Raw genomic sequence first — 13559 nt, 5'->3', positions numbered from 1 at the left:
ATAATGTAAAAAGAAACAATAGAAGGCCCTCTAACCTAGGAATGGACTAACAAATACATTTCTGGAAAAGATATGCCACATCAGAGCCAAGTGAAAGAAGAAAAATGGCCTTTTTCTTTTTATTGTTCCTTGCAGTTGTTTTCACAGCTCAGGCTGAGAACTCTTCATGGTTTTATCTTCTCTCTATCACGACTTTGCTCTCTGGGAGCAACATGTATATGGGGAAAAGTGGTTTTGCAAATGAGCTTAAATTAATGGAAGTGTTAGAGAAAGCGAACAGGGAAGAGGAAATTCACAACTGCAGTATAAGTAGTACTATGAAGTGCAGGAAATTAACTATTTAAATGTATGTATGCTACGCAGGAGGAGTTTACATGCAGTTTAGCAACATTCAAGAAACAAGCATTAAATGTCTATACTGTGAAAGGTACTGGAGGGAGGTACAGATGGTGTCCTTGGCTATGAGGACTTTACAGTACTCCAATGATAAAATGTAAATATGTACAGAAAATGGTGTGATAAAAGAATAAAGAAGGTCCTGTGATAAAGAATACTAGTAAGAGGGGAGCTACTTTACATGAAGTGAACCAGAACAGTTTCCCTGAATCCCTAAATGTCACAGTAAATTTCTGATATGCAGAGTGATTTGACTTGTCCCCCCTTGTCTTTTAGAACCCTGTGTATAATTGGAGCCCAGATATCCAGGGAATCATCTTGAGTTCCACCTTCTATGGTGTCATCATCATCCAAGTTCCTGTTGGATACTTCTCTGGAATATATTCTACAAAGAAAATGATTGGCTTTGCATTATGCCTCAGCTCTGTGTTAAGCCTGCTCATCCCACCAGCAGCTGGAATTGGAGCAGCTTGGGTCATTGTATGTCGAGCAGTTCAGGGAGCAGCCCAGGTATTAAAATAATGCTAAAACTGAACAGAGTTTAAATTCACAGGAAGTATTAGAGATTAAATGTCAAACCTTTCTCATTTCAGGGGATAATTGGAACAGCCCAGTTTGAAATATATGTCAAATGGGCTCCTCCCCTGGAACGAGGCCGACTTACTTCTATGAGTACATCAGGTAAAGAGTTAGAGCCTAGAATGTTTGAATCCTATTTTCATCTCATTGTATTACATTCTTCCCTAGAGCCTTAAGAAATGTGTGTTTTGAAAGGTCAAGGACTTTGGAAATCATCTATTTCAGAATTCTTGCTATGAAGATGAGAGAATTGTATAGAATGGAGAAGAGGCATCCTTATCTCAAACAACAGAGAAAAAGAGAAAAGAAAATATTTTTATTATTTTCTTCTGATATTTGTGTTAGGATACACAAATTTATTTCACAGGAAATTGTTCATTGCTACAGTAAGGCTACATTATCTCTACTTTCAGATGCCTGCATTAATTAGGGCTGTTCTTTGTACCTACTGATTAGGGTTTTTGCTGGGACCCTTTATTGTCTTACTTGTGACTGGAGTTATCTGTGAATCTCTGGGCTGGCCCATGGTCTTCTATATTTTTGGTGAGTCTCTTTCTGTAAAATCCTAGTTATTATTCAGAATCTAAGAAAAATTTAAACATTAAAACCCAATATAATGTAGTAATTCATATAAAGTTAATATTAAAAATCATGAACTCCACTGAGTGAAAGAGAAGTCAATACTCATTAAGTTCCTATCACAAGCAAGGTATTATGCTTAGAACTATACATGTATTTTTGTACATAACTTTTATAATTCTATAATGTAGGCGATATAGATGCATATGCTTTTATATGAAACTCTCCAGGAAAAGGATGATCAGAATAAATACGTTTACAGATTTCAGAAATATATTACTTTTTATACCTAACATTCAGAGCATGATGTGGAGCACTACCACATAATCAAACACATTAATTTCTACAGTAAAAAATGAAATCTGTGCAAACTAGAACACACAAAAAGGACTATAAAGAAATAAGGTTTACAAATAAGTGATAAAATCACTTTTGGCTCTCTGATCTTGGTTTTAGGTTTGTGAATAAGAAAATGTGGATCAGTTCTATTATACCTATTTGATATGTGAGGAAACTTCAAAAGGCTTAGGTAACTTGATCAAAGTCATATACTTAAGGCAAAATTGGAAGAATTTATTTACAAAATGATCACTTAAAAAGGTAGGTATGAGATGCGGTGGAATCCTAGGAATAGTCCAGTTACCTGGGGCTAGCGATACAGGAGCTCAGAACATCTAGCATCCCCAGGTCCAAAGGCATCAAGCAAGGAAGTAGTTATCAGAATCCATTAGGAGAGCCCTATAGAGCAGGATGCCTTAAAAGAACTCATGATTTTTCATAAAAGGACACATAGATTCAGGCAATCATAAGACAGAGCTAACCAGGGTTTGAAAAGACATCTTGATCTCACTCAATTCTCTCTCTCTCATCTCCGCCTGGAATTTCTGTTGGCCAAATCCAGGTGGAAGCAGAGGACATGGGGGCCTACTGATGTTCATTCAAATCAGCCAACTGTAGCCAAAGCAAGGTGAAGAAGGATGAGGAGTACATCTAGGGGGACAAACAGAAGACATCCAATACATACAGTGAGCAGATGGCAGAGGCATAATCTGAAAACACATCTTCCATCCTCAAAATTCCATTGCTGTTAATGACTGTGTTAGTCTTCAGTAGTAGACAATGGTCAGTATAGTGATGGAACATAAGCCCCTTATCAGGAAAGGGGCTGAAAAACCTGAAAATGTCTAGCCTGAAGAAGAGAAAACTTGAGAGAACATACCTTGTAGGACTGTCATATAAATAAAATGCAGACCTGTTTTGAATTACAAAACTCACTCAAATATGCAGAAATTACGGGGGAGCGGGGGAGCAGGGGTGAGGTTTCAGCTCCATATAAGGAAAACTTTTGAATAATTAATGCTGCCCAACACTGCTGATCAAGGTTTGAATGACATCTAATATTTATGTTGTATTTCTATGATAAGTTCATGTACGGCAATGTACGCCACTTACAGTTATCATGGGTGGCTTCATGAAACTCAAACGAAGGTGTTACACAACTACATATTGTACTATGGTAATAGCTTTACTGTGAAGTCCCTCACATATTTTTTCCTTATCACTAAGAATTGTGGAAAAGGGATTAGATGACAGCTGTTTAGGAATTTAGGTGTCTGTGTCCCACAACCCTTTTACTAGAAATTATGTGATATCCACGTATGTCAAATGACCTGTCTGTTAGTGGCAGAGGGAAAACTAAAACCAAGATTGTTTTAAAATTCCATTTGAATATTCTTGCCAATAAAGTTGAACAAACCTGAATAGATACTGTTTTAAAGAATAAGACAATAACTGTATTTAAGCAGCTGATAATTGCTGGAGATTACCAAATAGAGTAAATTGAGTCACAGACTTACATTTGCACTTAAAATGGCCTGGCCAGCTGGGCGCAGTGGCTCAAGCCTGTAATCCCAGCACTTTGGGATGCTGAGGTGGGTGGATCACCTAAGGTCAGGAGTTTGGGACCAGCCTGGCCAACATGGTGAAACCCCATCTCTACTAAAAATACAAAAAATTAGCTGGGCGTGGCTGCGCGTGACTGTAATCCCAGCTACTCAGGAGGCTGAGGCAGAAGAATCACTTGAATCCAGGAGGCAGAGTTTGCAGTGAGCCGAGATTGTGCCATTGCACTCCAGCCTGGGCAACAAGAGTGAAACTCCGTCTCAAAAAATAAAAAATAAAAATAAAAAAATGGCGTGGCCATCCTGCTATATTTGTCTCGTAAAGACTATTTCAGACTTCTTAACTCTTCTCAAATCTCTAAAATGATTCCCTTTTCCTGTCTTCTGTCTCAAGTAACCTCCCTTTGACCACTGAAATCATTGCATAATCTGTCTGTACCGATTGCCTACACTTCCTAGCATCTCATGCTCTCCTTAACTCACATCTGACTAGTGTCTGTGCCATCAAACACAGCTGTTGCCAAGATCACTTATGGCTTCTGTCACCGCTGCCCTGAGGCCCAGGCCAGAGGGCCCTTGCCCTAGATTCCACACTGTGGAGAGCCCATTCTAGCCCCTCTCTAGCTAGTCTCTCTTCATAGGGCAGGTGCCAAGACAGTAGGCTCAGTAGAGCCCATGGCTCTGCTTCTAATCATTATGCCTGGAATGTCTTGCTTAAATAGAACCAAGGCTATTGGTTATATTGGAAAAGACCAGCAGGGCTCTTCCCAATATCTATTGAACTGGGGAGTGACCAAGGGAGCTGGAGGCACTATTTGCAGAAGATATGAATGGTGCACAATGGGGAAGGCAAGGGTTTCCACATATATCCATTCGAAGTACCTAGTGAGGTGGGAATGGATCTGGGTAGGAATAGGTCAAGCTTCAGACTAGTCGCCAGAGATTTGTGTTCAGAATTCTAAATTTAAACATGACTCTTCAGGTCATTTTTTTTCCCTTTGGCTTCTTTCAAAATTGTCTTTGATTTACTGAAGTTGAATATTATATTGTAACCGAAAATCAAGTTAGTTGCTTACCACATGTAGAGTCCAATTAACAAGAGTGGGGTCTGGTACAAGAAAAGTGGATTTATTCCAAAGCTAGCTTGGGGAAGGGACACAAAATTTCTTGCTTTTAAATGTGCCATTTCACCTTTGGAGCTGAAGTGGCAAAAAAAAAAAAAAAAAAAAAAAAAAGTGAGCATTTTCATATGGTAGGGGAGGAAATGAGCAAGGGCAGGGGTCCCCTTGCTACCAGGCAGTTATCTACTGCACAGTTGAGGTAGCACTTTCATGGACAGAAGTAGGTTGAAAAAGTGATCAAAAAGGGCATGTTTTCAATATGCTCTCCTGGTGGAAGAAAGTTCCAAGGCCACTCCTGGAGAGTGGGAGTTCTGAGGCCATGCCCTAGCAATGAAAGTTCCCTGGCAATTTGGTCTGCAAATTGACTGTCAGCTCTGGAGGAGAGCTATGCCTTGAAGCATGTAGTTAGGAGAATTTTTCCTATAGCGAATGTCTGGTGAGGGGAGGAGTTGAAACGTTATATTTGCATTTCTGAAGGGCTAAGCTGGAAATGAGGAGCAAGAGGAAGAGGGGAAGGGGGAAAAGAAGAGAAAATTTAAAAAAATAGTAATTCGTCTCAGAAAAAAATAGTAATTCATTCCCTTTTTCTTAAAAAACTGGGGGCATTTGGTTACAACGTGTCAGGTTGTAACTTTTTTTAAAATTTATTTTTCTTGGCATTCTCTGGGCTTCCTATATCTGTGGTTTGAGGTTTATTATTAATTTGAAGAAATTCTCAGTAATTATTGCTTTAAATATTTTTTCTTTCCCCTCCGTCCCTCCCTCCCTCCCTCCCTTCCTTCCTCCCTCCCTCCCTTGCTACCTCCCTCCCTTCCTTGCTTTTACTTTCTTCCTTTCTTTCTCTTTCTTCTTTTTTTTCTCTTTCTCTCTTTCTCTCTTTCTTTCTTTCTTTCTTTCTTCAGGTATGTTTCTTTACATGTATATTACACCTTGTGGTATTTTTTTTAATTACATGTATATTACAGCTTTTGTAATTGTCCTACAGTTCTTAGATATTCCTTTTTTTTTTTTTTTTGTGAGACGGAGTTTTGCTTTTGTCACCCAGCCTGGAGTGCAATGGCAGTATCTCAGCTCACTGCAACCTCAGCCTCCTGGATTTAAGCGATTCTCCTGCCTCAACCCCCTGAATAGCTGGGATTACAGGGGCACATCATTACGCCCAGCTAATTTTTTTGTATTTTTAGAAGAGACGGGACTTCACCATGTTGACCAGGCTGGTCACGAACTCCTGACCTCAGGTGATCCACCCACCTCGGCCTTCCAAAGTGCTGGGATTACAGGCGTGAGCCACCGCGCCCAGCCCATTCTGTCTTTTTAGTTCTTTTTTCTGTCTTTGCAATTCAGTTTTAGAAATTTCTATAGCCATTTTATCAAGTTCACTGATTTTTTCTTGGTCATGTCTAGTCTACTGATGCATCAAAGGCATTCTTTATTTCTATTATAGTATTTTTATTTCCAGCACCCCAGCCTCCCCATCTAGGGGTATAGTTTCTCCCCGGACAATATAATTCATGCTTATGGGTAAACTACCACTCACTAATATTTGTGTCCCACAAATAATTTGATCTTTCTGAGTCTCAGTTTGCTCATTTTGAAAAAGAGATAATAAACAGTATTATATGAATTTTCGGGGAGTTGATTGAATAAAATAATTTTTTTCTTTTTTATCCACTACAAAATCAACTCCACAAAGGCAGGGATTTTTATCTGTTTTATTCACTGCTATATCCCCAGTACTTAAAATAGGTGCATGGTAAATAATCGGCACTTAATCAATATTTGTCAAATGAATGCAAGTCTTCTGTAAGACTGACTGATGAGCACTATATACTTTCTGTCCCAGCGGAGAATTCCTCACAGTCAAATTATTAATATAAAAAACTCATAGAAACAATTTGTCAAACTCTTATAGAACTCCAATAATCCCTGAAGCCTGGGCTGTATCTCAGGAACATGGCTGAGGCTAAGCTGTCAAAACTGGGTGATAATAGCAAAGACATGGAGTCAACCTAAATACCCATCAATGATAGACTGGATAAACAAAATGTGGTACATATACACCATTGAATATTATGCAGCCATAAAAAGAATAAGATCATGTCCTTTGCAGGGAAATGGATGGAGCTGGGGGCCATTCTCCTTAGCAAACTAACACAGTAACAGAAAACTAAATACCGCATGTTCTCATTTATAAGTGGGAGCTAAATGATGAGAACACGTGAACGCATAGAGGGGAACAACATACACTGAGAGGAACAACCTCTACCACTGGATAGAGAGTGGGAAGAGGCAGAGGATCAGGAAAAATAACTAATGGATACTAGGCTTAATACCTGGGTGATGAAATAATCTGTACAATAAACCCCTATGACACAAGTTTACCTATATAACTAACCTGCGCATGTATCCCTGAACTTAAACATTAAAAACAAAACAAAACAAAACAAAGCAACTGGGCAATTGTCAAGCCCTGTGCAGGCTCAGCTGTGCCATCCTCTTATGGTGGAACACATGAGGAATTTGAAAAGATGAGGGCCTGAGGGCAGGGAGGCCCAGCTGCCGTGAGTGGAGGGAGCAGAGGATAGGAGATCAGGAAAGGGCATAGGCCTTACCCCATTTCTAGTAGGGAGAGGTCCCTGTGGACAAAAGGAGGACTGAAAAACACAAGCCTTGTTGCAAAGTTTCAAAAAAGAAAGAGGAGGTCCAGGTTCTCAGACTAATACATTGAAAAATGCCAATTTGGGAAAGAGAACCACTACAAACAGAAACTTCCAATTCTAACTTATCCTGCTTTGATAGGTGCTTGTGGCTGTGCTCTATGTCTTCTCTGGTTCGTTCTGTTTTATGATGACCCCAAGGACCACCCATGTATAAGCATCAGTGAAAAGGAATACATCACATCCTCCCTGGTCCAGCAGGTAGAACACAGTTCTCCATATTGGCATCTCCCAGATTCTACTCCAAACTTAGCATGTTCCAGTTTGTTCTAATGTGCTAATTATTAATGAATTTCTTTCCAGGTCAGTTCAAGTAGACAATCTCTGCCTATCAGGGCTATGCTTAAGTCACTTCCAGTCTGGGCTATTTCCATTGCTAGCTTTACGTTTTTGTGGTCACATACCATCATGACACTATACACTCCAATATTTATCAACTCCATGCTTCATGTTAATATAAAAGAGGTAAGTATACTATTTGTTTTTTTTTTTAACTTCACGAAAGACTCTATGTACATTTTTCTGTCTTTAATGACCCTAGTCTCAGCTCTTGCCAGCTCCTCACACTGTCTGGCTACTGCTCTTCACCTGGAAACTGTTTCTGCTCTTTCTATGAACATTGCCCAAAACAGAAGGTGCTGATGTAGACATAAGTGTCTGGCACTCTAGCAACAGCACACGTGCGTCTATATTTCCACACATTCCCCATCTCCCATTCACTGTGTGACTCCCTTTGTATATTACTTAAGGCTCAACACCACCATTCCCTGCAGGGACTGGGGGCCTTCTATGAAAGTCACTTAGCCAAGCCCTGTCACTCTGCCAAGCTTTTACCAATACTCTCCAAGGTAAGGCAATGAGTCTGGGCTATGAAGCCAAGACTCAAGTCTTACTTTGGAAGGACTGGCATACCCATTGCTCATCTGGCTTGGAGAATCACTGATACAGGCAAACTCCTATTGTTCGATACCATAATAACCAGACAAGACAAGACTCCTTTAGAAATGGAGTCTGTCTGGGCTTACCACTTTGCCGCATTCTGTAATGAGCTTCCAGTAAACCAGCCTTAGGGGTCGGCATACCAGTAAGGTCTTATAAACTCTCTCTGACTCAGTTTTATACTTCATGAAACCCTGAAGTTGTTGCAAGGACTGGTAGCAGCTGGTCCAGTGTAAGCACCATACGCATGTCCATAATTGTCATCTTTATCCTCTCTATCATTTTCCCCGGGGCCAGTATTTCCCATTCCCAATGTAGTCTTCCTCTTCTATTATCCAGTGCTTTTATGTTTCATGATACTGAAATTGGAAGATTCGACAGATTATGACAAATATTACTGACCTCAAAGCTATTTTTCTCTTTCTTTTGGGTAATGTGGTCCCAGCAGTAATTCTGTTGTTGTATGTTGATGGTTTCCTATATGAAAGTACACATTTTAGATAATAAATTTTAGCATAGGGATTACTCTGTGTGTCAGTACTGCTTTACTCATCAAACTCACTCCAAGAATAATGTTTCCTCTTCAGAATGGGTTCTTGTCTTCCCTTCCCTATTTGTTTGCCTGCATCTGTGGTAACCTAGCAGGTCAGTTATCAGACTTCTTCCTGACCAGGAATATTCTCAGTGTAATTGCTGTGCGAAAACTCTTCACAGCAGCAGGTAAGCAACAGCCAGAACATTTAAGCACTTGGGAGATACTTCTCCCCTATCTTTAGGATGCACCTGACTATGTTGTCTGAATCACTCCCCAGGATTTCTCCTTCCTGCAATCTTTGGTGTATGCCTGCCTTACCTGAGTTCCAGCTTCTACAGCATTGTCGTTTTCCTAATACTTGCTGGTGCAACAGGCAGCTTTTGCTTGGGTGGAGTACTTATAAATGGCTTGGATATTGCTCCCAGGTAGGATTTGTTTGTATGCTTTTTTTTAACCTTTAACAAATAAATATTGTGTATATTTATTGTGTACAACATGATGATTTAAAATATGGATACTTTGTGGAATGGCTAAAATAGAGCAAAGTAACATATGCATTACCTCACACACTTAGCATTTTTTTTGTGTGTGGGAACACAAAATTTACTCTTAGGAATTTTCAAGAATATAATACATTGTTTTATACTATAGTCACTGTGTTATACAATAGATCTCTTAAGCTTATTCCTCATATGTAAATAAAATTTGGTATCTTTTGGCTAACATGTCACTCCCAGTGCCTAGTAATCACTATTCTACTCTAATTCTGAGTCCAATTTTGTAAGATTCCTCCACATGTAAGTGAGATCATGCAGTGTTTGTCTTTCTGCGTCTGACTTATTTCACTTAATATCCTCCAGGTTCATTCAAGTTGTCACAAATGACTTGATTTCCTTCATTTTTAGGCTGAATAGTATCCCATTGTGTATATATACCACATGTTTGTTATCCCATTCATCTGCTGATGGACACTTAGGTTGATCTTATGTCTTGGCTATTGTGAATAATGCTGCAATGAATATGGTAGTGCAGATATCTCTTTTGACATTCTCACTTCATTTCCTTTGGATAGACACCCAGGAGTGGAATTGCTGGATCATATAGTGGTTCTACTTTTAATTTTTTGAGGAACATCCATACTGTTTTCCGTACCAGCTGTACTAATTTACATTCCCACCAATGGTATGCAAAAGTTCCCCTTTTTTCCACATCCCCACCAACACTTATCTTTTGTATTTTTGATAACAGACACTCTAACAGGTGTAGGGGGATATCTCATTGTGGTTTTAATTTGAATTTCTCTGATGATTAGTGGTGTTGGGCATTTTTTTCATGTACCTGTTGATAGTATATCTTTTTTTGAAAAATGTCTATTCAGGTCCTTTGCCCATTTTTTAATTGGGTTGTTTTCTTGTTACTGAGTTTGAGTTCCTTGTATTCTTTGGATATTAACTGCTTATTATATGTATAGTCGGCAAATATTTTCTCCTATTCTTCAGGTTGTCTCTTCAATCTGTTGATTGTTTCTTTTCCTGTGCAGAAGCTGTTTAGTTTGATATAATCCCACCTGTCTGCCTTTGCTTTCATTGCTTGTGCTTTTGTGATCCTAACCAAAAAAATCATTGCCCAGGTCAAAGTCATAGAGCTTGTCCCCTGTGTTTTCCTCTAGTACTTTTATAGTTTCAGATCTTACGTTTAAGTCTTTAATCCATTTTGAGTTGATTTTTATATATGGCACGAGATGAGTCTAATTCCATTCTTCTGCATGTCGATACCCAGTTGTTCCAACAGCATTTATTGAAGACACCATCCTTCCCCCATGTTGTGTTCTTGGCACCTCTGTCAAAAATCAATTCACCCTAAATGTTGGATTTATTTCTGGACTCTCTATTCTGAAAATTTCTATTTTCATTCTAGTATCATGTTATGTTTATATTAAAACTTTGAAGTATATTTTGAAGACAGATAGTGTGATGCCTCCAGTTTTGTTATTTTGGTTTAAGATTACTTTGGTTATTTGGGACCTTTTGTACTTCCACAGAAATTGTAAGATTTTCTATTTCTGCGAAAAATGTCATAGGAATTTTGATAAGGATTGCATTGAATCTTTAGATTGCTTTGGATCATACTGACATTTTAACAACATTAATTCTTCCTATCCATAAGCACAGGATATCTTTACATTTGTTTGTGTCTTCTTCAATATCTTCCACCAACCTTTTAGTTTTCATTGTGGTCTTTCACCTATTCAGTTAAATTTATTTTAAGAATTTTTTTCTTGTAACTATTATATGTGGGATTGTTTCATTGATTTGTGTGTGTGTGTGTGTGGATAGTTCACTGTAACTAGGGAGAGTTTTAAAAAATCTTTTTCTTTCTTAAATCCAAGCTCTCAAAAGCGCTTCTAAAAGTTGTTTGTTTTTGTATAAATTTAAGGCATGCAAATACAGTTTTGTTAAGTGGATATATTATGTAGTGGTGAAGTTTGGGTTTTTAGGGTAACCATTACTTGAATAATGTACATCGTACCTATTAAGTAATTTTTTAACCCTCACCCTCCTCCCACTCTTCCAAGTCTCTAATGTCTGTTATTCTACACTCTGTCCATGTGTATACCTTATTTAGTTCTTACTTTGTAACTGAGAACTTGCAGTATTTGGTTTTCTGTTTCTGAGTTGTTTCACTTAAGACAAGGGCCTCTATTTCCATCCATGTTGCTGAAAAAGACATGATTTCATTCTTTTTATGGCAGAGTAGTATTCCATTGTGCGTATGAACCACATTTTCCTCATCTAATCATCTATTGATGGACACTTAGGTTGATATCTTTGCTATTGTGAATAGTGTTGCAGTAAACACAGGAGTGCAGATATCTTTTTGATACAGTAATATCTTTTCCTTTGAGTAGACACCCAGTAGCAGAATTGCAGGATCTAATGGTAGTTCTATTTGTAGTTCTTTGAGAAATCTCCATACTGTTTTCCATAGAAGTTGTACTAATTTACATTTCACTAACAGTGTATAAGCATTGCTTTTTCTGTGCATCCTCATCAACATCTGTTGTTTTTTGACTTTAATAATAATCATTCTGACTGGTATAAGATGCTATCTCATCATGGTTTTAATTTGCACTACTCTGAGGATTAGTGATGTTGGAAGTTTTTTTCATATGCTTATTGTCCATTCGTATGTCTTCTTTTGAAAATGTCTACTTATGTCTTTTTTTCCACTTTTTAAATGTGGTTATTTATATTTTGTTGTTAAGTTGGAGTTCCTTGTTAATTCTGAATTTTTTTAAAAAAATATTCTTTTTATTTCAATAGCTTTTGGGATACAAGTGGTTTTTGGTTACATGGATGAATTGACAGTGGTGATGTCTAAGATTTTAGTGCATCCATCATGGGAATAGTGTACATTGTACTCAATATGTGGTTTTTTATCCCTTGCCCCTCCTCCCATTTTCCCCCCTCTGAGTCTCCATGGTTCATTATATCACTCTGTATGCCTTTGTATACCCATAGCTTAGCTCCCACTTATAAGTGAAAACATATGGCATTTGGCGGCAAGCATATGAAAAAATGCTCCACATCACTAATTATCAGGGAAATACATATCATAACCACAATGTGATACCACCTTACTCTTGCAAGAATGGCCATAATTAAAAAACAAAATAATAATAGATGTTGGCATGGGTGTGGTGAAAAGGGAACACCTTTACACTGTTGGTGGGAATGTAAACTAGTACACCACTATGGAAGACGGTGTGGAGATTCCTTACAGAACTAGAAGTAGAATACCATTTGACCTAGCAATCCCACTACTGGGTATCTACCCAGAGGAAAAGAAGTCATTATATGAAAAAGACACTTGCACATGCATGTTTATAACAGCACAACTCGCAACTGCAAAAATATGGAACCAGCCTAAATGCCCATCAAACAATCAGTAGATAAAGAAAATGTGGTGATATATATATTATGGAATACTACTCAGTCATAAAAAGAAACAAAATAATGCCATTCGCAGTAACCTGGATGAAGTTGGAGACCATTATTCTAAGCAAAGTAACTTGTAACTCGGGAATGGAAAATCAAACATTCTATGTTCTCACTTATAACTGCGGAGCTAAACAATGAGGACATAGGTATAAGAATAACATAATGGACTCTAGGGACTCAGGGAAAAGGGTGGGAGGGGAGTGAGGGTTAAAATACTACACATTGGGTGCAATGTGCACTGCTCAGATGATGGGTGCACCAATATGTCAAATATCCTCACTAAAGAATGTATCCCTGTAACCAAATACCACCTGTTCCCCCAAATTATTGAAATAATAATTTTAAAAAACATAATGGCATTTGGTTTTCCATTCCTGAGTTACTTCACCTAGAACAATGGTCTCCAGCTTCATCCAAGCTACTGCAAAAGACGTTATTTCATTCTTTTCTTTTTTTTTTTTTTTTAGACGGAGTCCTGCTCTGTCGCCCAGGCTGGAGTGCAGTGGCGTGATCTCGGCTCACTGCAAGCTCCGCCTCCCGGGTTCACTCCATTCTCCTGCCTCAGCCTCTCCGAGTAGCTGGGACTACAGGCGCCTGCCACCACGCCCGGCTAATTCTTTTGTATTTTTTAGTAGAGATAGGGTTTCACCATGGTCTCGATCTCCTGACCTCGAGATCCGCCCGCCTTGGCCTCCCAAAGTGCTGGGATTACAAGCGTGAGCCACCGTGCCTGGCCTCATTCTTTTAAATGGCTGAGTAGTATTCAATTGTGTATCTATACCACGTTTTCT

General features: G+C 38.6%; 1 protein-coding gene across 1 annotated transcript in view; it reads left to right on the top strand.

Annotated features, from left to right (window-relative positions):
• The window catches only part of SLC17A1 (solute carrier family 17 member 1), a 54548-nt gene that overhangs the window by 10128 nt on the left and 30861 nt on the right, over positions 1-13559 (top strand). Inside the window, exons 3-9 of the mRNA XM_058432438.1 lie at positions 673-906; positions 990-1077; positions 1432-1518; positions 7376-7494; positions 7597-7758; positions 8820-8952; positions 9045-9192. Of these exons, the coding sequence (XP_058288421.1) occupies positions 673-906; positions 990-1077; positions 1432-1518; positions 7376-7494; positions 7597-7758; positions 8820-8952; positions 9045-9192 (971 nt within the window). The remainder of the gene's footprint in view (positions 1-672; positions 907-989; positions 1078-1431; positions 1519-7375; positions 7495-7596; positions 7759-8819; positions 8953-9044; positions 9193-13559) is intronic.

Source organism: Hylobates moloch, unplaced genomic scaffold (genome assembly GCF_009828535.3).
Source record: "Hylobates moloch isolate HMO894 unplaced genomic scaffold, HMol_V3 SCAFFOLD_20, whole genome shotgun sequence".
Classification (NCBI taxonomy): domain Eukaryota; kingdom Metazoa; phylum Chordata; class Mammalia; order Primates; family Hylobatidae; genus Hylobates; species Hylobates moloch.
Note: the sequence above shows the minus strand (reverse complement) of the source record. Positions and strands in the feature narration are given on the sequence as shown.